The sequence below is a fragment of the Urocampus carinirostris genome, chromosome 1, assembly GCF_059441175.1.
Source record: "Urocampus carinirostris isolate Australia breed hairy pipefish chromosome 1, RoL_Ucar_1.0, whole genome shotgun sequence".
Classification (NCBI taxonomy): Eukaryota; Metazoa; Chordata; class Actinopteri; order Syngnathiformes; family Syngnathidae; genus Urocampus; species Urocampus carinirostris.
The window spans coordinates 22197904-22223439 of record NC_142349.1 but is presented as its reverse complement, the minus strand read 5'-3'; the positions used below and the strand labels follow the sequence as shown (position 1 = coordinate 22223439).

The 25536-nt window shown below is 40.8% G+C and overlaps 1 protein-coding gene across 4 annotated transcripts; it reads right to left on the bottom strand.

The window, feature by feature from the left end:
* Positions 1 to 938: 938 nt before the first annotated feature.
* dnmt1 (DNA (cytosine-5-)-methyltransferase 1) lies at positions 939 to 25536 on the bottom strand. Of its 4 annotated transcripts, none has more exons than XM_088330346.1 (35): positions 25332 to 25536; positions 24976 to 25012; positions 22291 to 22395; positions 21855 to 22059; positions 21711 to 21786; positions 21494 to 21572; positions 21367 to 21404; positions 21245 to 21296; positions 20626 to 20709; positions 20439 to 20548; positions 20243 to 20361; positions 19314 to 19406; positions 19083 to 19234; positions 18780 to 18967; positions 18595 to 18609; positions 15562 to 15742; positions 15176 to 15273; positions 14402 to 14546; positions 14213 to 14328; positions 13938 to 14139; positions 9745 to 9878; positions 9499 to 9675; positions 8550 to 8774; positions 8273 to 8465; positions 7447 to 7537; positions 7140 to 7280; positions 6785 to 7067; positions 6572 to 6713; positions 6039 to 6205; positions 4909 to 5086; positions 4622 to 4817; positions 3951 to 4114; positions 2584 to 2700; positions 2416 to 2509; positions 939 to 1445 (listed from the first exon to the last, which is right to left on the bottom strand). In XM_088330346.1, the coding sequence occupies exons 1-35, from the start codon at positions 25376 to 25378 to the stop codon at positions 1405 to 1407; spliced, it is 4485 nt and encodes a 1494-aa protein (XP_088186472.1). In that variant the 5' UTR covers positions 25379 to 25536; the 3' UTR covers positions 939 to 1404. The 4 variants fall into 4 exon arrangements, with proteins under 4 accessions (XP_088186472.1, XP_088186480.1, XP_088186488.1 ...); XM_088330354.1 differs by having other exon boundaries at positions 939 to 1442; XM_088330362.1 differs by lacking the exon at positions 18595 to 18609.

The following is a 25536-nucleotide window of genomic DNA, read 5'->3' as shown; positions in this document are numbered from 1 at the left end:
GCTGAAGCGCAGCATTATAGGATCTGTAGTTATCAGCAGTTCGAGCTGTGCCATTATAGTAGATGTATATAGAATGATTCACGGGACAGATATAATTGTACGTCTTCATTTTCTATTAACACTTGACCCAATAGATATACATGTTAAAAACATTTATATCACGATGGCTTTTGATATATTGTAACATTTAATATAGAACTTTGATGTCCAATAAAAGCCTTATCACTCTTTGGCTCGTCTCGCTGTGGGGTGTAGGTTCTATGAATATCTTGCGTTTCCTGTTGGGGGCCAATTATATTAAATTAATTTCAAGGGTGAGGTAAACAGAAACCCTAGTGAATAGCAGTTTTCATCAGTATTCATTCAATTATAGAGAATGTTTTCCGTTCCAAATCATTTTGAAGTGATCTCCTGTTTACCTAAAGTGACATTGGATATTTAATGCTTCATAGGGTTGCAAAAAAAAAAAACCCTCGTGATTTAAATAGCAGAAATGTCAAAAACATGCATTTTTTAAAAATTGAAGGGTATCACCCAAAACCCTGTGAAAGGCTGGCCAAAAATGTAAGTGGTGCTGTTGTCTTTTAGTGTCTAATTTGTATTTGCCCTTTTGTCTTTTAGCACTTACATTGGTTACATTACCCAAAACAGTGGCCTTTAGTAGCCACTTACCCTGTAAGTAAACACAAATGTAAATATCTTCTGCTTTTACATGTCCACACTTATATATATACATACACACAAAATATTTTTAACTTGTCAAAATGTGTAACTTGAGTTCCACATCCAATTTCGTTGTCACAATATGTTCAACCCATTTTGTAACAATTATAATAAAAGGGATATTCTATATCAGTGTCACTATTTAGATGAGCACCACACCAGTCACTGGACGCAAAGGATCATGCAATTTACAACAATATTTACACAATTTTGGATCATTTTAAATGTTTTATTTAATCACTTTAAAACAAGTTTCCCCCCACATAGGCAGGGTTATCCTAGTCATCTGATCAGGTTTGCCCTTTATCAGCCTTAAGATGCAGGCAAATAGCCCGAACAGGATTCATCATCTTGAATTTTTTTGACAATGCATTCACACTTACTGGACCAAAATCTTTTAATTGAGGGGGAAGAGGAAAAAAAAAAACCACACACACACACACCATCATATACCTTTGCCATGTATAAACCAGGCTACTGAATGTAGGCTCAACCAGAACCTGGTCAACAACTCAGCCAAGTTGATAAGAGCTGTATTTGAAATATTACATATAAAACTACATACAATTCATCCACTATGTCAGAGATTAAAACACTTTAAAAATTCTGCTCAGTAAATTTAGGCCTGCCCGGAAGTCATCTCCTACAGCGAGTGCTTCTTGCTGGCATGAGAGGAACGCACTAATATGACACCTCCATCATCTCATGTTTGATGTTCTCTGCTGGAAAACAAAAGGACATGTATGTTCCGTCACCGATTACAGAACAGCCATTTGCAATAATGCCCTCCACCCAAGCACCCACAAACATTGCCATATTGCCATAATTCAGGCTTGAAACCTATAGACAAAACTAAGAATTCTCCAAGAAACAACATGTGAGACACAATCGTGAAATTACCCGGAGGTCACAGGTTCAATGCCCAGCTTCCTCCAAGTAAATGTCCTAAGTCCCTTGATAGGCCGGTAGGCGCTTTGCATGTTTGTCGCCACTGTGAGGGTGTGTGTGTGTGAATCACATTGTAAAGCGCTTTGGAAGGTCTTCAGTGACTTAAAAAAAAGTGCAATATGAATGCAAACCTTAACCATTTACAAATAGGCATTGCAAAAAATATTGCGCCCCTTTAAAGTAATTCTTCCTTACAAAACAGCTCAGGTTCCTTTGGGTTTGCTGATGATTGTGCACAGCATTTCAGATCTTCCCAGAAATGCGCGATAGGCTTGAGGTCTGGACTTTGCCTTTCTAACACCTGTATATTGTTAGTTTTAAACTATATTATTGAAGATTTTGCTTTATGTTTAACATCCTGTTGAAAGGTAAACCTGCACCCTATTAGCAAACTCCCAAGAAATCTTCTGCAAGAATCTTCAGGTACCATCTTCCCATAAACTAACAATCTTTTTAGTTCCTGCTGAAGAAGAGCAACCACAGATCATGATGCTGCCACCATCATGTCAAGGAACTTCTGAGAAGCTGAGAAAACGGGGCCAAATTTTTGCAGCACCTACTTGTAATTTATTTTTAATTTTAAATATAAAATGTTGCAATATTTGGCTCCACTTCCCGATTGTGTCTCACAGGGTGCCGATTCTTAGAATATTTTGAAACCTGTAATGTGGCAAGATGACAAATCCATTGGGGTGGGTTGGCAATACTTTCATTAGGCACTGTAGAACACTTCATTTTGCTCACCTGCTGCATGTTCTTCCTTCATCCTTTCAATAACGCACTTCTTAATCTCCAACCCGATGGCTCTGGACAGCGGCGGGGGCACAGCATTTCCCACCTACCAGGCATAGACAAGATAGCCAATAAAACGGTTTCTATAATTGATCTCAAAAAGCCAACGCGGTAGCTCACCTGTCTGTGTTTGTCCAAAACATTCCCGAAGAAGCGGTATGTGTCGGGAAACCCTTGCGAACGTGCGCACTCTCTCACGCTGACCACTCGGTGCTGCTCTGGGTGCAGGACTCGACCCTGAAGTAAAGACAAATATTTGTCTTTTAAAACATTCCGTAAACCGGTAGTCCCTTAACTACTGCCCGGGGGCCGGACAGATATGGCCCACCTCCACATTTGGCCGGGCACCATGAACAATACCTGAGAGCATTTTGACACACATTTTTTTTTACCTAAAAAAAGAACGCAAAGTCTGAGTGAGGGTTTGGGCTTAAACCAGGGTCACGGGAGAGAGAGCACCTAACTCTTACCACTGGACTACCAGTGATATAGATTCATGGTTCTCAACTGGTCTCACTAGGGACGCACCTTAATGACAAGCCGCAACCCATATCAAGAAAAAAAATATATTTCTCAAATTTACTAAACGGAGGATTGTGCAGTCCCAACTGTAGACAATAGAAAGTAATTACATTAAAAACAAATACCAGCAAAATCAACAACTTCAAGTAATCGTATTCCCTTTAATTCTCAATTTGCATTAGTTTTCAATGAAATTCCACTTTTCTGTGACTTTGTCTTCTAGACAATGAATTCCATATGTAATATATTCTTGGGTGTATCTGTTCAAAGGACCCACTATTATTGCCATTATTTTGCCAAGGCAAATGCCTGCGACACACTAAAAACAGGTCTGCGAAAAGCTCTTGGGTCCCAATACTTTTCCTTTTTAATACAAGGATTGGAGTTTTGTGGAAAGTCAGTCTCTAGTATTCTGCTGGACTTGATAAAAATCAGCTATGGAAATATGAGAGAATCTCTGGATGAAACAAAAAATAAGGAGTGAAATGAAAGGATTTATGATCATTTGTTTACTGCATATGGTTGATAGAAGCGTTCAGTTATTTTTGGGACAGGTCTTTTATAAGCCTTTGGCTTCAACCAGTCATCCATTTTTTCTTTTCAGATGATTCGTTTATTTTCTGATGTTTATTGCAATAGGATTGAAAAGAAGAAGTAAACGAGAAACAAAACATATAGCACATATCGAAATTAACATGAGTCCGGTACTTTGACTGAAAATAGTCTGATAATGATAAAAAAGTCATCTATAACCCTGGTGGTGCAGTGCTCTGGCAACTAAAGCTGATCTTGGGCCAGTTAAGACTGTGCGTGGCACAACAGCAAGTTTATGTTTCATGAACTTTTATTCTGTGAAGAACCCACAAAGTTATTTGGCCATTATTTAAAGTGTTTTCGCAGGAAAAGGTTAAGGCACCCCTGCTGTAAAAACTCCAATTCCCCAAAATACAGTAATTTTTTTGGACCTGTTTTCCCATGGGCTCAGGGTTGGTGACAGTGGTGCTGAAGAAGCCGTCCCACTCCAGTCTTCCGTAGAGTCCTGCCCAGTGGTTGTGTCGGTTCCCCGTGTGCGGCAGACACCACGGGATCAGTGTGTTGAACTGCCGGTCGGCCGGATCGCATGGCTTTCCTGCACCAGGGCATTAAAAAAAAGAATACATAAATAATCTTTGGCATTCTATTAACTCCAGTTAAAGCACATTTGAGATTTTGACGGTAAAATTGGGAATCATTGTATCATTTTAACAACATTCCAAGTGACAACCGAGGACATTTTATGTTAACTTTACATGAAACTGCATTACAATTTCTTTTCAATCGTTTTTATTCCTAAATAGATGGCAGGCCAGGAAAAACTATCACGAGCCGTAACTGGCCCAGGGCCAGATTTTGGACATGCCTGGGCTAAACAATACACAATGTCTCCTTAAGGTAATTGAAAGTCTTTAGAGCATGTTGACCTGCTCATTACTTGACTTTGCAAAAACCCAAATCGTGCCAACAGTTTTTAATTTGCACTGCAATAAAATAAATACAAATCCTAAAAACATGCTCACCAACTACTAGTGGCAGACAGCAGTTTGAATTTTAACATAAATGGTAAAAATGGTTAATTGGGAAAAAAAAAAAAAGGCACCTCCAGCACAGGTGCAGACGCCTCGGAGTGCGCCCGTGCCGCTGCGGCCGTTTTTCTTGTCCGGGTGCGTGTAGCGCAACTTCTTTGTCATGGTTCCATCCCTCAAGCGCACTTCGATGTTAGGGAGGTCTCTCCAGTCAGAGCCGGGCACCAGTGGGATGTGGCGCATGCGCCCCTCAACTAGAGCGCTCATGTCCTACACAGACACAACCGTTTTAAAAGTTCAGTGAAGGAACACCTTCCTAATTCTTACCCCGAGCATTGCTCCATGTTGCAAGCGCGCTTACCTTGCAGACGTGATCCCTGAGGATAGGCTGGTACTGTGTGCCGCGGATTTGCCTTTGAAACCAGGACTGAGGCTCGCCGTTGTAGGAAATCTCCAAGGCGGCGGCACCGTTACGGATCTCGGGCAGGTCGGACATGGTGTCTCGGACAGTAATGGTTCTGTATATTCCGCCGTTGCCGCTGTACGCAGGACGTCATGTCACAACATTGAATGAATGGAAACTTTATTTCGAACATTAAAATAAAAACAGGACAAAAACAATGAGTCAACAACAAAATAATGTCACATAACATGTTCGAAAAGGGGTAGTCAGAAGCAGATGCTTATTTTCCCTACCCCTTTATCTTCCAGATTAAATACATTTTACAAATCCTCTTCTCCTCTTGTGTCTAATATAACAAAATCTCATGGATATACTTATAACAGGTCAGATATCAATAATTATAATAATTACAATAATCACATATTTTATACACTAATCTTCGTAATACCCATCCCTCAACGTCATAATGCCACTAGTTACCAAACATCACTGCGGCACCAATGATAACAACAATAAAAATAAACATACTATTTATAATAACAGTTATGATATAATAATAGCAACAATGACAACAAGTTAACCATAGTTTGAAACGCAGTATTTCTAATCTCCCTCATATCCCATTGTCTTCATCCCTGTATTTCGCCAGTAATGCTTTTTTGTATTTAAATTTGAACACATGGATAGTTGGACATCGTTTGATCTCATCTTGTAAAATATTCCAAAGTTTGACTCCACACACAGACACACTCATACTTTACCTGGTTATCACCTTTGGGATTTTGAATTCACTACAGCCCCCTCAAGTTATAATTTCCCTCTTTCCGAATGAATAATTTTTGGATGTTTTCTGGCACCATGTTTTTGTTGACCTTAAATAACAGTTGTGCAGTGAAACATTTTATTAAATCATCCAATTTTAATAATTTGGACTGCATGAATAAAATATTAGTATGATCCCGATATCCTACCCTGTGTATGGTTCTTATTCCACGTTTTTAAAGTATAAAAAGGGGCTGTAGTGAAAACAGGGGCTTCATCAAACCATTGTTTGATGAAGGACAATGTGTGTTCGATCCTGAGCTTACCGTGTGACATTGCTGACGTATTTCTTCTCATCCACCACCACACTGAGAGAGACGGCTCTGGGAGCGAACACGTGAAGAGGCTCAGGATAACGAGGCAGCTTCTCGCCGGGAGCGGCAGCAAGGATGATTGCTCTTCGGCGGGTCTGGGCCACACCGTATTGTCCTGCCTGATCCAAAAAAGGACACAAACGTTGAAATAGTGGCAGGGGTGGGAAAAACCCTCAAATGATCTGTCAATAAATGGTAAATGTATTATAAAATAATGGGAGGCACAAGAATAGGTGTCAGAGACATTAATTCACATAGAAAACCATCACATCGATAGTCCAATAATATACTAAAAGAGACCCTGTCTAGCTCAAACATTCTTTAAGACTTGAAGTGCCATGATCACGACTAAATATGTAGAGCGATAAATGACAGAAATAAAAAAAGTTAGATTATCTCATAATTATGGCTATATATACTGTGACACATTTAAATATTATAATGACAAAGTAGAAAAGTATATGATGCGTTACAGCAAAACGTACCTGCAAGACCCCAAAGGTGCACTGGTATCCCATTCTGACGAGACACCGTAGAGTCAACTTGAGAACCATAGAACTTTTGAATGACACGAAGTTCCTCACATTCTCAAGCAGGAAGAACTTAGGTCTGTAGTAATCACAGTAACTGCATCGCACCAAGAAAAACGTGAGACATTCGTTCACATCCTTTGCTACGTCATTTTTTTGGCCTGTCACCTGAGGTAGGACACCACCAGCGAGTTCTTGAACTTGGAGTAGGTGCGCGAGTTGAAGCGATTCATGCCACTGAAGCCTTGGCAGGGAGGCCCCCCGCAAAGCATCTCCACGTCTCCCTTTTGTGGCAGCTTCTGGCCCAGAGAGTTGTTCTTCTCGCCAGACATAACCAGTTTGAGCAACACGTTGCAGTCCTCTGTGAAGACTGTAGTCCCCGGGTTGTTGAGCCTGAAGGCCTGCGCCGCCGGCTCCCACATCTCAATGGCCCACTCGGTCTCAGAAATGCCTACCAAATCAAATCCACCTTTGTTAACCAGCGCGGATTGGATGATTTAACGGTGTGGGACGCCGCTCGTACCAGCCTGGTGAAATCCTTCTGAGAGACCGCCGCAGCCCGAAAACACATCAAGAGTGCGATATTTATGCACTTTGGGAGTCTGGGTTTCAGCAGGCTGTTCTGTCGTTTCCTGGGTGACTGAGGCCTTCCCTTTGCCTTTACCTTTGAACACAAAAAGGTGTTACATCAGCGGTGGATTGAAAAGATAACCGTTTCTAGCCCTTTGAGAATGAATCGAGTACCGAAACGGTCAAATATTCTCCAAGGTTGAGTTAAAAGATTGGCATTAGTGGTAGAAGAACATTGAATGAAGTCCTTTTTTATTTACCTTTTCCTTTGCCCTTCCCTTTGCTTTTGTGCGTGGCAGAGCGAGCATGGTTCGGAGGGTCCTCATAACTTTTGCTCTTGGCATTATAGGCCTGAAAGAAAATATTGTAGAAGTCGTGACAATGTGATTCTCGTGTGTAGTGAAACAATAAACAATGGAGTCACTGTAGTTTGTTATCGTGAAGATGTTATGAGACCAGTTGTCGGCAACCATACTTAGTAGGGGGTGGTTTAATGTCTGACTATTTTTGCGGCCCGGCCCAAAATTAGTAACAACAACAAGCCCAAGTCCACAGTAATAATAGTAAATCACTACAGATCTTGATGACATAGTAAAGGCACTCAATATTATCTCATCACCACACTATTTTACCACATATGTAATTTTGGCAGAACCATTTACTAAAATGCTCCATAACATCGTTGTACAATGTGGCTTTGCGAGTAATAAGAGCTGCGATCAACTATAATGCAGTTTCCGGTTTCATCTACAATCGGAGTGACCATGTGGTTAGGATTCAGCGCTCTCGCCGCAGCGATCCGAGTTGAATTCCTGTTGCACCCAGTGCTGAGGGTAGTGATAGTTGTAGACTAATCAATCATTGCTCAATTGCCGCAAAACCTCACTATAACGTGCACCTTAACATTGAGTTACTATATTTAGTGAAAAATATGCGCGTGCACACAAAACAATGTGCTATATGCAAAAACACATTTTGTTTTGTGTGGCCCGGTGGTCGCCGACCACTGTTAGACAATTAAAACCAGGCCTCAATTTATGATTCTAAAATAAATGACACATTAACCTAAAAAAACCCACGACATACCTCCAAGAAATAAAAGCGGTCAGGTCCCCCACTGGAATAATCTTGGACGGACTCTATAAGATCCTCTCCGTATTCGACCTGGCATCGTCCAAGTACGTCAGCCATGTTGACTGTGACCTCCTCGTCGCTCCAGTACAGCTGATTGATGTCTGTGTGGTAGCTACCTTTTACTCCTTTGTGGGTATTCTCAGGTCTAAAAGGAAACAAAAAGTCAGCCTCGTAAAAATATATAATAACAAAAGCGGTCAAACAAGCACTGGAATAATTAACCTATTACCGATAGAACTTGTACAAGCGCAGTTTGACTTCTGCCGAATCAGGTTTGCCATTGCTGCGTCGGTGACAAAAGATCTCCTTGATGCGGCCGATGCGGAACGGGTCTGGGGCGTCCTGGTTAGAACCCTTGATGTAGTCCGAAGACTTCCTATAGTATTCTGGGTATAAGTCTTCGTCAACGTCGTCCTTCCTGTGGGAACGCTTGACTGGGCTGGCAGCTTTCACACTAACGTCAGAGAGAAAATGGGGAGTAAAACACCATGAATACTGATGATCAAAACCTTAGTTTATACATGCAGAAACTTTGTATTCTAAGAATTATTATAAATATTTCATTTGTAAATCAGAAAAAAAGTTTCCATCTGCCATTTTGTTTATTTTAAACAGAAGTGGGCCCTCCGGTCCTCGAGGGCCGCATGTCCCACCAGATATTTGAGGTTTCTCCAATCTAATACAGGTGATTCCATTCATCAGGACTGTTAACTAGTTCCTGCTAGCATGCTGATCAGCTGATAAATTGCACCCTCCGAGTTGAAGAGAACAATCCAAAATCATGTAGTTTATACACTCCTCTAGGACTGAAGTGCCCAGGCCTAATTGTAAGGGTACAATAAGTTACTATTTTATTCAAGGAACAGTGCGTAATATTTAGTGCCTTTTAGTGGTTAAAAAAAAAAAAAAAAAAAAAAAAAAAAAGACAAACCAACTTTGACTTGAATTCTCAGCAAAAATACATGAACTATCAAACCAATGTTAATTTTTTTAATTCTTTAACACAGGGGACTGCCATCATGTGTTCCCATCTGCTGAAGTTAGCCAATTCTTGTCAAGTCATGTAATTGTTTTCTTACCAATCTCTTGTGTTAAAGGTAGGTTTGATTTATTTTGAGAAAAAGTCAATATTTTCACCTATCCAACATTTGAACATTTGTCTGTATTCTGTGGCTCACCTTAGGTGAAATGCCTCAGGAGGCAAGTAGACACCATCTCCCACCCTGAATTGCTCGCCTCTGAAGCAGGCTAAAGCATAGAGTGCCTTGGAGTCATGCTCCTCATCCAGGGGCTCAAAGGCACAAGGCTTTTCACTGTCCTCACGCTCTTTAAGCCGCACGCAGCTGCTGCAAAACCTATTCAAAACACAAAGGAAATTAGCGGGGAGGAACATACTCGTGAAAAGAAGAAATGCTTGTGCTCACTTGGACTTGCAGTCTTCTGGTGAAGTGGTTTTGGGCGGAGTCTCAAAGCGGGCAAAATCTGTGTCGTACCAGAACTGATAGAAGAAACTTTTCCCGTCATCTTCAATGACCTTGACGTCCATATCCATCCCACCCTGAATTGCAAGAACAGCATTCAGCATCCAAGTGAGAACAATGGCGGTGTGCAGCAGCTCAAAGCTTTCCAGTTCTCCAATCTTTTTTTACCTTCTCTGTTGGACACATGCTTGACCAATAATATATTTGCCAATAACTTATTGATCTGGGACAGAGACTGGATTTTAAATTCTTTCACAATTGTGGGGGGCATTGCAGGCTTGTCGTCCTACAGCAGAGCCATCAACATAAGGGACTCTTCTCACCCCAGGCACCACATTTTTGAAGTTTCCCTCTGCAAGGTTTGTACACCTTTGTCATGGCCAAATTCAGGCACTAAGGGACTTTCAAAGCCTAATTTTCAATTTCTCTGGTCCCATTAAAAGAATACATCTGGTGTGAACCATGTATTTTGCAGACACACAAATACAAAACTCAATTCCAATGAAGTTGGGAAAGTGTGTTAATTGCAAATAAAAATTGATCCAAGTAAATTGCAAATTCTTTTCAACCCATATTTAAATGAATGCACAGCAAAGACAACATATTTATTGTCTTCACTCATAAACTTTATTGTTTTGGGAGAAAATCATCAACTCTGTAATTTGATGACAGCAACACGTGCCAAAATAGTTGGGACAGGTGTCAATAACTACTCAGAAAGTGGATGAATGGAAATCAACCAACTATTTGCAGGTGAACAGATGAATTAGCAACAGGTGAGAGTTGTTACTGGGTATAAAAAAGGGAGACCCGAACAAGCTAAGTCATTCACATGCAAGGATGGGGCGAGGTTCACCTCTTTGTGAACAACTGCGTGAGCAAATTGTTGAACAGTTTAAAAACAACATTCCTCAAAGTACAATTGCAAGGAATTTAGGGATATCATCATCTACAGTCCATAATATTGTGAAAAGGTTCAGGGAATCTGGAGAAATCACTGTGCGTAAACGGCATGGCCGTAAACCATTATTGAATGCCCGTGACCTCCGAGCCCTCAAGCGGTACTGCATTAAGAACCGACATCAATGTGTAAAGGACATCACCACATGGGCTCAGGAACACTTTGGAAAACCACTGTCAGTCAATACAGTTCGACGCTATATCCGTAAGTGTGGGTTAAAACTTTATGTTGCAAAGCGTAAGCCATTCATCAACAACATCCAGAAACGCCGCAGGGTTCTCTGGGCCCGAGCCCATCTAAAATGGACTGATACAAAGTGGAAAAGTGTTCTGTGGTCTGATGAGTCAGTTTTCCAAATTGTGTTTGGAAATTGTGGACGTCGTGTCCTCCGGTCCAAAGAAGAACAGAACCACCCAGACTGTTATGCACGCAAAGTGCAAAAGCCAGCATCTGTGATGGTATGGGGGTGCATGAGTGGCCAAGGAATGGGTAACCTGCACATCTGTGAAGGCACCATTAATGCAGAAAAGTACATTCAGGTTTTGGAACAAAGTATGTTGCCATCCAAACAGAATCTTTACCATGGGCGCCCTTGCTTCTTCCAGCAGGATAATGCCAAGCCACACACTGCACGTCTCACGACAGCGTGGCTTCGTAGTAAGAGGGTGCGGGTGCTTGACTGGCCTGCCTGCAGTCCTGACCTGTCTCCCATTGAAAATGTGTGGCGCATTATAAAGCGCAGAATAAGACAAAGGAGACCCCGGACTGTTGAACAGCTGAAGCTGTACATAAAGCAAGAATGGGAAAGGATTCCACTATCAACGATTCAACAACTAGTCTCCTCACTTCCTAAACGTTTATTGAGTGTTATTAAAAGGAAAGGTGATGTAACACAATGGTGAAGAAGCCCCTTTCCCAACTACTTTGGCACTTGTTGCAATTATAAAATTCTAAGTTTATCATTATTTGCTTATGGAAATAAAGTTTATGAGTTTGAACATGGATAATCTTGTCTTTGTGGTGTATTCATTTAAATATGGGTTAGAAAAGGTTTGCAAGTCATTCTATTCTAATTTTACTGACATTTTAAACTTTTTCCCAACTTCAATGGAATTGACTTTTGTACATGTGCGATGTACAATCTTGTATGTGAATTTATTAACACATGATTTTGTAGATCTTGAATAAATCGCAAATATTTGTGGGTCAAACAACAAGTGTAAAAAAAAAAAATTGAGACAAAGCTCTCCCATATGGGTGTTAGGGTAAAAATTACAGTAATATGCAGCTTACATTTTCAGTTGCAGGAAGTTCTTCCCACTACAATTTACCACTGCGAAACGCTTCGTTAATTTTTTTTATCACGCATAATAGATGTCCATAATTGATACGTAACCCTTTGCCCATGTACACAATTCATAGCACCCTGTTTAGATGAAGCCTGCACCGGTCTTCTTGACCAGGATTCTGTTGTGTTATTCAGTCCCACCACCTTGCTACATTCATTTTCCAGGTCAATTTTTAGAGAAAAAAAAAATAGGGGGGGGGTTGTTTGTGAAACATAAAATATTTTTTTTTTGCGTGGATTTTCAAACTCTCGAAATTCAGTGCCAGTAGTATCTAAACCAGGGGTCAGCAACCTTATCGGTGTGGAGGGCCACTTTCAAATGTCCCTGTAAATCAGTGTGGCACACCAAGATTGATGACTCGCACAACATTTTTTTTAATATCTAACAGAGTTGTCATTTTACACCGGTCCAAATATACAACATGGATATAGATTTTAATCGTATAACTCAATGTTTTTCAACCCTTTTCGAACAAAGCTACACTTTTATTTATTAAAAAGCTCCGAGGCAAACCGTCCGTCGAAAATGTTTGAAAATTAAGTGATGTCACTGTACTACTTCATAAGCAGATAATTAGTACATAAAAAGAAGACAATACTTAAAATAAAAATAGAACGATTTGCTTTATGTTTTTATTTTTTACAGTGAAATCTTAAACCGCTTTGTTAAACAAATTTAGTTATAAAATGTACTGTGCTACCTCAAGAGAAATAGAATAGAATTTACTTTTAATGTCATTCTTTGTAACCATGCACACAGAACGAAATGTCGATACACCTGACCGGTGCATTTAAACTATAAAGAGCAGATAATTAGTACATAAAAAGTATATACAAATCTACTGGCACCAACTGATATGGATGACTATTTCAGTTCCTCGTCTGAAGATTGCAAAAATACTGAATAATGGCCTGATTTTTTGGAAAGATAAAATTGAGCAAATTCCAGCGGCACACTAGACAAGGTCTCATGGCACACTAGTGTGCCCCGGCACACTGGTTGAAAAACACGGGTATTTATCTTCCACTATTCTTGTTCATCAATAAACTAAAAAAATGAATGTGAGCAACAAGTGGAAAGGCCTGTAGCCATCCATGACTTTGACTTTTTGCCACAAGAATTAAACAGAATCAACCATTCTTCATTAACAATGAACTACAATCAAAAAACAAGTGTTATGGAGAGCTACCATACCATTCATCAATGATATCTTGTTGCAGAAAATATCAAAACTTGAAATAACAGCAGCAAAGCACAAGTCACGTGCACACACACGCATACACACGCCATCAGTAAATGGTTTTCTGTGCTTTGCTATGCAGTGAGCACTGTGATAGCTTGCTTCAGTGGTGGTGTTTTTAGCATTGACAAAGGTCTTCAGGGTCTGAGTTTGTTGCCTTTACCTGGACACTGCACGTTTTAATGTCTTCGCCATGTCAGACTCATCCTTGAATTCATGTTTCGTCTCGTAGTGACGTTTAACACTTGCTGTGCGAGGTACAACTCTCGAGGCATAATGCACAAAACAGCACGGTCATTTATTGCACAAAGCCTCATTTGTCTGTCCACACTGGCTGGAAACAACAAGATGTTTTCGCTCGAGGAGCCATCATGATTCGTTCATTTATCGCACGCCGGTGTCTCTGTGGGAGGGTTAAAACACAGATCTCTCCTCTACGAGCAATGTTCCCTCTAATTTTCTTTTAGGCCTTAATTCCATTTTTATCCTTGAATGCCAACGATAATCACACTGCAAATAATTTTCACTTCACTGCTATCAATAACGGACAATTCAGATCAATTCAATCCGAGTGAAACGGCCATACCTCCATGAACCAGTTGTCGGAAGGCGCCTTGTAGGTGACGTTGACTTTGCCATGGATGTAGTTGAGCGACATGTCCTCACACTCGTCCACCAGGAGCAACTCCAGGGGGTCTGACGATTCACCAAGCACAGTTTGTGAGCCGCGGAGAAACCAATGGGCGTGGAACATCTTGCCATTGTTGTCCTCCCACAGCGACGTTATCCTAGTTGTTCAACAAAGTATTTAGCAGAGTTCTTTTTTATAGCCTATATGGCATGAGAACGGAGTCTGCCTACCGAGCCAGGTACAAAGGAGTGCCCGGGTCCTCTGAGGAAACCGAGACACAGTCGCCCACTTCTAGCTCTTCATTGTTCACACAGACCTTTTTGTAGTACTGCTTTTTGCCCACGCTCTGAAATAAACAAGACCAACTGAGTGTCTGCTGGTTACGCACTTGAGCATCAGTGAGGAGCTGCTGCTACTACCTCAATGGGTTCCCCAACCCATGTCAGCTTGCACTGAGTCTGCTTCTTCCGCTTCGCGCAAGACGCTTTCTTGCTCTTTACGGGGACATCCTCTTCTTCTATGGTCTCGTCATCCTCAGCTTCCTTCACAGCCAAGTTGGGGCACCTGGTTGAGAAAAAAATTATTAAAAAATCATTTATGATTGGATAGCCACAAACTAAGACGTCATTGCCATCATGGACTTTTTGGACTAGTTTACAGACTGGGGCGTCGGTGCCGTCATACACTTTCCGGACAAATTTCAATATGTTACCTAGTGGTGTCCATTATTGATGTTTACAATTGTTTGTGTACTGTAACTCAATGCTAAATCTATTCCACCCGGGCCATCCTGGAAGGGGGATTACCACTTGTGAGGCCCCTTCTCAAGGTTTCTTTTTTCCTCACGCTGAGTTTTTCCTTGGTTTAAGATCAGGTAATGGTGTTATTGTAATCCTGAGCAGTCCTTTGAGACATTTTTGTGATTAAGGGCTATATAAATAAATGTGACTTGACGAGGAACTTCGTGCAATTAACTTAGTCTGGGATTAGGAATTGTAAAAAAAAAAAGGATGATTTCTGGTATGGGGGACATTTTGGAGCTTCTAGTCACAACTACTTGCATAGTACTAAAATCAAAAAAACATTCTCAAAAAGGCTTCGCAAGTTTCTCAAGAGTTTCAGAAGGTAACAACATCCCTGATGGGAAAAAGAAAAGTCACAAAACATGGTGTGTGTTAGTTCTACACACTTGCCTTCTCTGCTTACAAGCCTGCTTGCTTTTGCCACTTCCTCCAAATTTGATCTTATCCTTGCAAGCGGCGCATTTCCCACAGTCTGGTGATTGGCAAACCTAAATACAATTTAAAAAATATTCATATTTAGTTTCTAACGCAGGTATCACAAATGCATTCAAATTGTATCATTAAAAAAAAAAAAAAACTTACTTTGCGAAAACTAATAATAATAATGACCTTTTGATGGAGTCACCTAGCAATATAATTAAAGTCCTTGGATATTTTGGAAGATTGAATCAATTACTTTTGGCCATCAATGAAAAAAAAAAAAAAAAAAAAAAAAAAAGATTGTCGAAAATCCCCGTTCAAAAATTCACACACATTCTTTTGTGGCAAAAGCTCACCTCACACACACCACAGCGCTGGCGTTTGGTGGCGGTCTCCTTGTCGTCCTGTTCAAGCTGCTCAGAGAAGAAGGCATCGAAGATCAGGTAGACCAGCTTAGTGGTGGTGGCTTTGGTGGGACCCTTGCTGTCTTTCTCAATCTTGGTGGGGTGACGGATGGTTTGCCGTCGGGCAGCGCGCCTTTTTTCAATACAAAAAGGATCATTTGTGTTCAGTCGTTTATTAATCGGGAGCAGGAGGGCTGCTGGTAGTTCTGTGAGGTAAAGGCCTGATGAAGTGTGGGTCAAACATCTAGCTGAAGTGTTCAATCATGCAAACCAAACCAGCAAAACAGTTTAGCAGGAGAAAAAATAAACCAGGACAAGGGTATGATGGGGTGACACGCCGGCTGAGTGGTTTGCATGTTCTGAGGTCATGGGATCGAATCCAGCTATCAGCCTTCCCGTGGGAGATTGTAAGTTCTTCCCGTGCTTGCGTGGGTTTCCTCCAGGTACCCCGGTTTCCTCCCACATTCCAAAAACATGCATGCGACTAGATGGCAACCAATTCAATGACAGCTGGGATGGGCTACAGGAAACCCACGACCCTACTGAGGATAAGCTGTGCCGATAATTAATGGGAGTGTATATATACACACACACACGTTTCCCGGTAATAGCTTTTTGTTTTAAACCAAAAGCAACATTACTGCCCATAAGTAGGGCTGCAATAATTAATTGATGTTGCCTAATCGATAAGCTGAATACTTGACAATGATTTCATTGTTGTCCAACACAGAGGCGTTGCTACAGGATTATATTCTAAGCTGAGACAGAGGCTTATTCATGAATTTGTCTCCGTTTTTATTCAACTTAACGAATCCACAGTATTTTCAATAAAAGATGCATTTTTCTTTGTACCTATTTTTGATGTTTTTATCACATAATTACATCAACCTGATCCCAAGTTTAAGAAAAAAAAAAGAATTATCAGACTACCGTAAATTCCGGACTCTAAGCCGCTACTTCCCCCCAAACTTTCAACCCTGCGGCTTATTCAGTGATGCGGCCAATGAATGAAATTTTTCTAACGGCCGCCAGCGGCGCTCGAGTACAAAAGGTAAGATTTATACTGGTGGAATATATGCGCCGAGGAAGACTGCAACTTCACTAAAACTGGCCGCATGCGAAAGGCAACTTTTTCGCAAGTCTGCCAGTGGATCCTGACACCGTGGGGCAGCATCAAAAAAATCCACCATCACCAGCGGGTTCCGAAAAGCCGGTGTTATGCCGAGAATTGCATCCCCTGTCGCTGGAGCGCGCACACGTCACTTCCGCTACTACAACCACTTTTACCTCGTTTTATCTCACTTTTCGGGAATGTAATGGCGAACATATATCCCAGACCACTTCGTCTTGTATTTGTTGGGAATGTAATTGAACGGTAATGCACACCGAATGTAAACCACTTTTGAGGAGGTAACGTGTTTATTTTGCCTTTTTCCACTCAAATCGCTCGTATTTAAATGCACTCAACCATAAAGCTTATTATGCTGGAACGAACTGTCAAATCATCAACAGATATAAAAGTTAGATAAAACGAGGTAAGTAAAAGTGGTTGTAGTAGCGGGAGTGACAGGTGCACGCTCCCGCGACAGAGGATGCAATTCTTGGCAAGGATGCATTTCTCGGCATAACACCGGCTGCGGGAGCGTGGGACGATGTCTATACGACAAAGTTTCTTTCCAAAACTGAGGAAGACGACTTTGATGGCTTCAGTTCTATGGAGGAAGAGGAGGACGTTTCATCGCTAGTTTTACAAGTACCGTATGTTTTTTTTAACAGACCCGTTTACTGTGTTGCTACCATTAACTGCCTGGATGAAAGTTATATTATCAAAGCTTTGAAAACTCTCTAGGTGTACCGTCTTTCTTTGTAAATATGTGTACCCATGTATAATATGTATTTGCAACTGTATATTTTGAAATGGATTTATTTGTATTTATTTTGGACACTTATTCTGATATGTTTTGGACAAGCAAATTAAAAAGAAGGGGCGTAACAAACGCGGGCTGACGGGAAGTGGGGACCGGTAAAGGTGAGTGTTTGTGGACATATAATTTTCCCACCCTTACCTTTGGAAATATACACTTTTTTCTTTGGATTACTTTCAACGGGACCCGGACTCTACCTTAAGTACCGGTATAATTTTCCCTTAATTTTGCCGGCTGTGACTTTTGGACTAGTTACTTTAATGAAGGACATTCAGTTTCAATCGCGGGACTTAAAGTCTGGTCTGGGTTGGTTTTGTGTTTGTGTTACATTTGTTTAATGTGGGCGCATGCGGCTTATAAACAGGTGCGGCTTGTGCATGTAAAAAAAATCGGTTTTCTTCTTAAAATGTGTTGGGTGCGGCTTATAATCAGGTGTGCTCTTTAGTCTGGAATTTAAGGTAATCAGTTAAATAGTCTAAGACTATTATAAGTAAGTTGCAGCCCTACAAACAAGTGCATCAGCTCAATAACAAAATCCAGTTTTGCCATAAAGACATTCCAAAACTAAACTAATTAACAAATCAACAGGTCAGTCAGTCCATGTTTGTGGCGCACTCTTCAGAGATCATTATCTGAGCTTTAATGAAAGTAATTCAAAGAATGTCACTGAGACAGAGGAGGATTCCAAATTGGAAGAACATTTAGTTTCCATGGCAACCCAGGTTGCCCCGGCAAGGCAGTAGTAGACAAAAGACTTTCCATTTTCCTGTCTGCTCCTAAATAGTTTAAGGCATTCAAGATTTTTTTAGCGGTTACATAAAATATTTTGATCAATTCTCAGTATTCCCATTAAGATCAGAAGGAACCGTCGTTCTGTTTGGATTATATTACATTAGGTGTTGTCATTCTGCAGCACACAGCTCATGGAATGCCATGAAATTGAAAACTGGATGGCACTATGACACTAATGCACACAACCTACGATGTGAAGCCACCAAAACATGGGAAGCATGGATGTTTTCTCATCACACAAGCCAATAATGCATTTCATCCTACCCACCAGTACAGCAGCATGCTGCGTTTAGAAATGTCAGAAGAATTGCAGACGTTAGCCAGCACTTCAAGCCAATTATTCTTTCAAAGAAACACTTAAACTTGGATATCATTTGAAGGAGCTGCAAAGTAAAAGCCAGCCAAGGCAGAACCCTCACATGAATCGGAACATTTTGGCAAAGTGAGTGAGACCTTTTCCCTAGCGTGACGCCGGCCAGCTTGATGAGGTCCCGCATGCAGGGTGTGACGATGATCGGCTGTTCATCAGAGTCGCCCGCTTCATCGTAGCTCTCCACCTGCTCAACCACAAACTGGGCGTGGCGAAGCAGTGTATCCTCAGTGAAGCAGTTGAAGTTAAGGCCTGGTGGTGGGACTGTGGTCTGAAGGAAGGCAAAGAAAAATACAGCAATGGACGTTTTGGTTTAGCTTAGTTCTTCAAATGACTTTTAACCATGCATGCAAAAGCATTGAATTCCGTAGTGGCCTCATCCTCACCTCAATCTTGTTGAGCAGGTCCTCGTAACTGGCATCTCTGTTCTTCTGTAGGAACTCTACTACAATTTTGCTCATGTAGATCTTCTCTTGCATCAAGGCAAAGATACGGGAGTACTCTTCACTGGAATTCATGAGAATGTAGTCAGCAAACGCTGGAGGAGAGAATAAAAAAAGTGTTATTTCCATTAGTCAGGAAGATTTAGTGTTCAACAATGATGGCGGTTGCAATACCTGTGGTGAACCCAATGAGAGCTTTTTCTCCTCCATCAAAACCAGTAATCCACCAGGCATTTATGGGTCCAAGTTTTTTTGCAGGGACGCCACCTATAGAAGGAAGACATTAATCCACATATATATTGATAACATCTGATTTTGTGTCATAAGAGTCAAGATATATTCAAAAGATAATTATGGCTATAAGATTATTTAAAAATTACGTGGAATGTTTGCTATAATTTAACTGTTCCATAAAGTAGCATTAAGTCCAACCACTGCAAACACTGTAATCGCAATAAAGTATTCCCTTGATTTTGGCACTTTATCTTTTACACAAGGGAATTTCTGCAAAGTAAGAACCGTATACACATGAGTATTATTACAGTATGCATAAAAAAAACCCACTCGCACAAAACTACTACATATAATACACTCACACAAGCACTATAGTGTAACACGATGAGTTTATTGGTAAGCATTACTGCTCATGCACCATTTCCCTCATATTGGAAATTTTTATGCCGCAAAATACTGTAGACGTGTACTAGAGAGACTTGATACATGCAAACTTCCACTTATTCACCATAAAAGCCTCGTGTGTTAGATTTCTCGGGGACATTTCCATTGTTTTATGCCCCAATGGCTAAAATGACGGCTGTATTTAATCCGTGTATAGTGTAAGTCTATGCTTCTGGTAAGTCATTTACAAGCTGAACTTGTAAAACCGACGGTAGTGACAGTGATGGAACCCACTTCTGGAGTGAGGAGCAAACAACTATGGTACTTTTTGGGGGGATGGTGTAAAGTCATCCTTTCGTGTCAAAAGTTAAATGCAGAAATGGAGTCCATTTTCATAATGACATCTCGTGTGTAATTAGAGCATGCAGGAGTTTCTAATCTGTTATTCAATGAGAATACATGAAATGTGTCTTAATAGTCTTTACCATCCAAGCATGGGTTGTCATCATAGATGGGCTTGACAACGCAACTGAAATAGAGCTCCACGTTTCTCTCAATAAGTCCAGCATCAAAGGGGCAAAGATGGCCGTGCTTGTCATAGATGCTGCAAAAATTTGTATTTTCCTAAATTTAGTTCTCATTAAGCTTGTCAATGATGATGTTAAAAATTAAGAATTCTACCTGAAGTTTGTAATCCTGTGCTGAGGCAGATCATCATAGCTCTCAAACCCATCCTCGTTTGAGTCGAACAAGGAGAGGCGCTCGTCCGTCAGCATTTCCGGCTCGTCCAGCTGTAGATACGGCCAGGCTGGTTTTATATGCGTTTGTGCGGATTAAAAAAATGATTCAAGAAAGCCCTAGGGCTCACCGCAGTATCGGGATCCCCTTGAAATAACTTGAGGTCTGAGTCGTCCAAATATTGCCTGCAATCTGGACATTTAGGAGGTGGAGTCTAGAAATAACAGAAGGATACATGTAGGGATTAAATATATACACAAAGGTGCTATTTATTTATGGGACGTTTAGATCCTACTTTAAATAATAAACAACTGATTAGACCTAGAATGTGTCAACGCTTTGCAATCTTGTAAGTCAGAAGTTGAAGTCAAGGCCCGTAGGCAGGTTTTAATGCAAACATAAGATTGAGGGGGAAAAAAAAAAAAAAAAAAAAAAAAAAAAAACGGACTCAATGTACATCTGCTCTTCAATGAAATTGACTAACATAAACATACTAGATTTGTCAAGATGTAAAAAAATGAGGTTGCATAAGTTTGTAGTTATAGGAATGTGAAACTAGCATAAGTCAATGTTATAAGAAACCACTGCATTATTTATCTTTTGAGGTCGGAATGTATTGGTCTAGTTTTCGGGAGGTTTTCCTTCCAACTGAGATTTTCTCTTGTAGCAATAATTGTTGTTCGGCCCTATATTTGGGTTTTAGAGCCCTGTTGTAAGGGATTATTTTCCATTCAGGCACAAAAACTTACCTTAGCTGCAGGGGTTGTTTTGATCTCTGACTTGGCTTCTTCTGGAGTATCTCTGGAAAAAACAAGTAGCTAAGCAAAACATATTTTGGGAAGCACCATTGTAGTGCTTTGGAGGAACTTACTGGTCATCAGACTCCACTTTAAGACGCTTCTCCTGGGACTAAGACACATGTGGACAAAATGATGTGGCCATTAGTTCTTGATGTGTGTGGGGGGAGGGGAGTTTGAGCCATTAATATGACACCTCACCTCCTCAGCACAATCTTGCTTTGATGCAGTTTCGTCATTGATGACGTCGCCATTCAGGTCTTCAGACTTGCGCTTTTGACTGGAAGAGATTTTGTCCCAAAACACTCATATGAGACGATGGAGAGAAAAACAAAAGACCCAACAACAGCAACACTAGAATATGAATTAATTTTGTCATCTAACAATATGAGTTGTACAAATAAGGAAGCAAACCCACAATTTGGAGAACATGGACATAATGGTCGGTTGCTTGCCGCCACCACTCCTCGTCACCCTGGAACTGCTCGGTGACTCTGAGAGTTAGGGCGTCAAAAGTTGTAAATAAATAAAAGCACCAGAAAGTAATGCGTTTTTAACCAACTTTTGGTGTCAGCGTTGCTTTTGCATCCCTTTCCTCGGGCGCTGGGCGATTTGATGTCCTCGTTGTCGTCTACAACATCCATGACATCGTCCTCTTTCTTGTGAGAGCCATTACTGTGGCCGTTTGTATGACCATTGCTCTCCAGCTCAGTCTCCAGATTTAACTCCTTCCCCAGCAGGGACTTCACATTGGAGATGTAATCTTCCTAAAGAATGGGTTATATAAAAAGTAACAACATTACAGAAATAAGTTTTCAAAATAAAAAGTAGGGATGCACTTAATTTTCCACACGGAAAATAGAGAAAAATCTTCAGTTTTGGCCAAAAAAAGGAATTAAAAATTGTTTAAATGCAACCGAACCTTATGATGACATCATGTCAAACGTCATGAAGTCCTAGGAAAACTGACGTATCCCTGATGAAAAAAAAGCGCTCACCATAGAAATTTCTGAGCTATTCATCTTTTCCTTGAGGGTGCCCAGTGCATCCCGAGTGTCAGCATGCAAATAGTCTTGCACAAGCTTCAGCTTCTCTTTTACATCCTGGATGGTAATAAGAGCAAATTCAAACATGGTATCTTAAAATTCGGACGACTGCGTGTGTGAAATAACTAATGCATGACCTTATGAATTAAATGTTTACAAAAGCTTAAATTAGGAGCAATTTTCAATGAAACAGCGGCAAATGTAAAACAAAAATGAAAAATAAGTATATCCTCTTTGAATGCATTTGAGAAATCATAAAGGCTAAAGCAAAACAAGCTTGTTGGTGCATTGTGGGGTAAAGTAAGTAGTCGACCCATCGGGATGGAAAACACTAGGCAGAAGAACAACAGACAGGTTATGGGTTACAACCTTTTCACCCTGTGATACAAACATCGAGTAACCAACAACTAACAATACCATTTAAACCAATGGTTCCTAGACTTTTGCAGACTGATGCCCCCTTGGCTCCCCATGTGCTACTGCAGAATGTTCATCAGTGCAAGAAATGTATTCAAGTATCAATTCAAACCTACCATTCCTGCTAACTTATTATCACTACTGGTACAACTATTTATTACTCTTACAACATTTCACTTATCAACTTGCATAAATAAAAAGTGTTACCTCTAACTGATTAACAGTTTCGGTGTTGGACACTATTAGCCATTTTTAGCTAGTCACAGCATCGGTTATTTATTTGTGCCTATGCGAACTTTTTTCGTACGGCGCAAATGCCGCTTTGATGGAGGTTTGTTTACCTCTCAGTGCTTTCGTAGATACGTCTTCTTCGTCATTTACTTGTAATCCTTTTTACCTGCCGTGATCATTTTTTAGGGTGCTGGTACAAATAACTTTTCTTTTTTCCTAGCAACTACGCAAAAGTAAATTCTGCAACAGGTGTCTTATTATATTCCACGTCCGCTTCGTCAAAACAAAAATAGGTCCAAACAAGTGATGTACCGCCCTTCGGTGCAAACTGCGTTTCCTTCTCGTTTGTTGACTATGGGACCATGTTTACGGAGTCCGCCATGACACTCAATAAGCTCACACGGTGGTTGTGTCATCGTGTGGTGCTTGCAAACTTTGAATCGCAATTATTGGCTTGTGCCATTATCAAAACTTGCCTCTGATTGGTCAGCCTATTTAAAACCCGAACAATAAACATTGTGGTTGGCCAAAACTTCATCACTCACTACAAAACTTTGGGAAAAAACGCAATGCTTTGCAGTTTCAGCCGCACTTCGCCACATCGCGATGTCGACTCGATTCTGGTTAATCGTGCAGCCCCAACGCGTTGTGTACAAATCGTCAAACAAACGTTGAAACATCTGACTGCCGCCCCCGCTTTCCTCACTGCCCCCAGATCATTCCACGATACCACCCACTTTGGGAACCACGGATTTAAACTAACAGCATTCAGGTAAGCTAAATGCACTTTGGAACTACAACGTATTTGTTAGTTGAGTACTCAGCTGTAGTTACCAGATCACGGGCTTAAATCAGTGTACTGCATCCATTAACCACAAGGTCATTGGAACATTTCCTTTTGGACCTGCTATAGAGAAAAATCAAAAACCTTCATGAATGGCTGCCAAATTCAGTGTTTCCACACTAACCAGGATAAGTGAAATAACTGCTGATGGTTATTCATATTACCTAGCCCATTCTCAATTTTTTAAATGTGTTTTGAAGATTATATGAAGCATTTTTTTTTGAGTAGGGGAAAACACTTTTTTAGTAAATGTAGTTCATAAGGGTCAGAACCCGTAAAATAGGCAATCTTGCAAAATGATGTCAGTATCCTAAGAAGGATGCAGGAGCAATGATGGGAAGATTTAAGAGCTTGTCATTGTGAAGGATAAATAAAACCAATTGCAATAGCTGTTGAAAGTTGTCATTCCCAAGATGGTAATAATCCTTGACACTGGAAATCAAACGCTTTCTACAACGTTCGTGCACCTGTTCATGACCAAAACCAAGCACTTTCTAGGGACTTTCAAATATATATTTTTTTATTTACTCCGGGACTATTAAAGACTTTCTGTGTGAATCGTGTATTTTGGAGATCAACAAATATAGCTGCGAATCACACAAGCAATTTATATTCCTACATGTGCATTTAACAAGACAAATGATTTTTAGATCTTTAGTAAAATGCAGATACATTTGTTGATATGAAAAACACGTGTCTAAATCTTTAAAAACAAATACCTCTCAATATTCGGTAAGTGTTGGGTAAATATGACAGTAATACGTAGTTTAGATTCAGTAGCAGTAAGTTATTCCCATTACAATTTACCACTGGGAAACCCTGCCTTAATTTTTGCCATGGCCTATAATGGATATCATAATACCCAACCCTTGTACTATTATACATTTCACAGTGCGTTGTTAAGGCGTAGCATGCACCTGTCTTCTAGGGCCTGACCCCATCGGGCAGTGGTATACAAACTAATACCAGCTGCCGTTAAACTCAAAGGGCGAAATGCGATGACCAAGCGAAGTCACCAGAGAACAGTGTCAGCGTCATTTTTTAAGCAGACTTGTTTGTCAATTCTGGCATTTCCGAGAAGTTCAGTCACATCATGAGATTACTCTGCGAGCGAAACGTTGACTTTACGGCTGCATGAAGCTCACCTCCTCAGAAGATCCATCTTCGTGCAGCACCTTCAGCCTTGAAGCAAATACAAAGGAGAAAAACACACGTCAAACAACGTTGAGCCATTTTAGCATGCCTTATGTTTACCATCATGCAATGGCTCATATGGCGCCAAATCCAGCAGCGCACACACGCGCTGACAGGCGCTATCAAGCATGCTAACGATGATACTAATGGCGAGGCGAGCTAACGAAACTAATCCAAGATAGTTGCTTACAAGATGCATTCAAGCCCAATTGAAGTCAGGCAGACCATGAAAGGGACAAAATTAACTGGTGGAGTCTGAGCGCCACGCAAAAAGCTAGCATCCGGGTCACGCACGATGGTACCGTACCTTTTCTTGACATCCTCTGGCAAAGACAAGGAGGTCCTGGCTGGCATGACGCAGGGTTAACGTTTAAAAGCGTAGGTCAAAACTTTAAAAAAGGTGATTTAAAAGAACGTAAAAGCGGCGGCCGGGATAGCGAGACAAACAGCGACTGCGTTGCTTAGTCTTAGCATGTGTTGTGTTGTGGGACCGACCCTAAGAAGCATTTGGC

Bases quoted from the DNA above. Each gene is read 5' to 3' on its own strand.
- dnmt1 (XM_088330346.1), bottom strand. From the start codon at position 25,378: ATGCCAGCCAGGACCTCCTTGTCTTTGCCAGAGGATGTCAAGAAAAG. The intron at 25,013-25,331 runs GTACGGTACCAT...ATTTGCTTCAAG, and splicing joins CCAGAGGATGTCAAGAAAAG to GCTGAAGGTGCTGCACGAAG. The intron at 9,879-13,937 runs GTATGGCCGTTT...CTTGCAATTCAG, and splicing joins CCGACAACTGGTTCATGGAG to GGTGGGATGGATATGGACGT.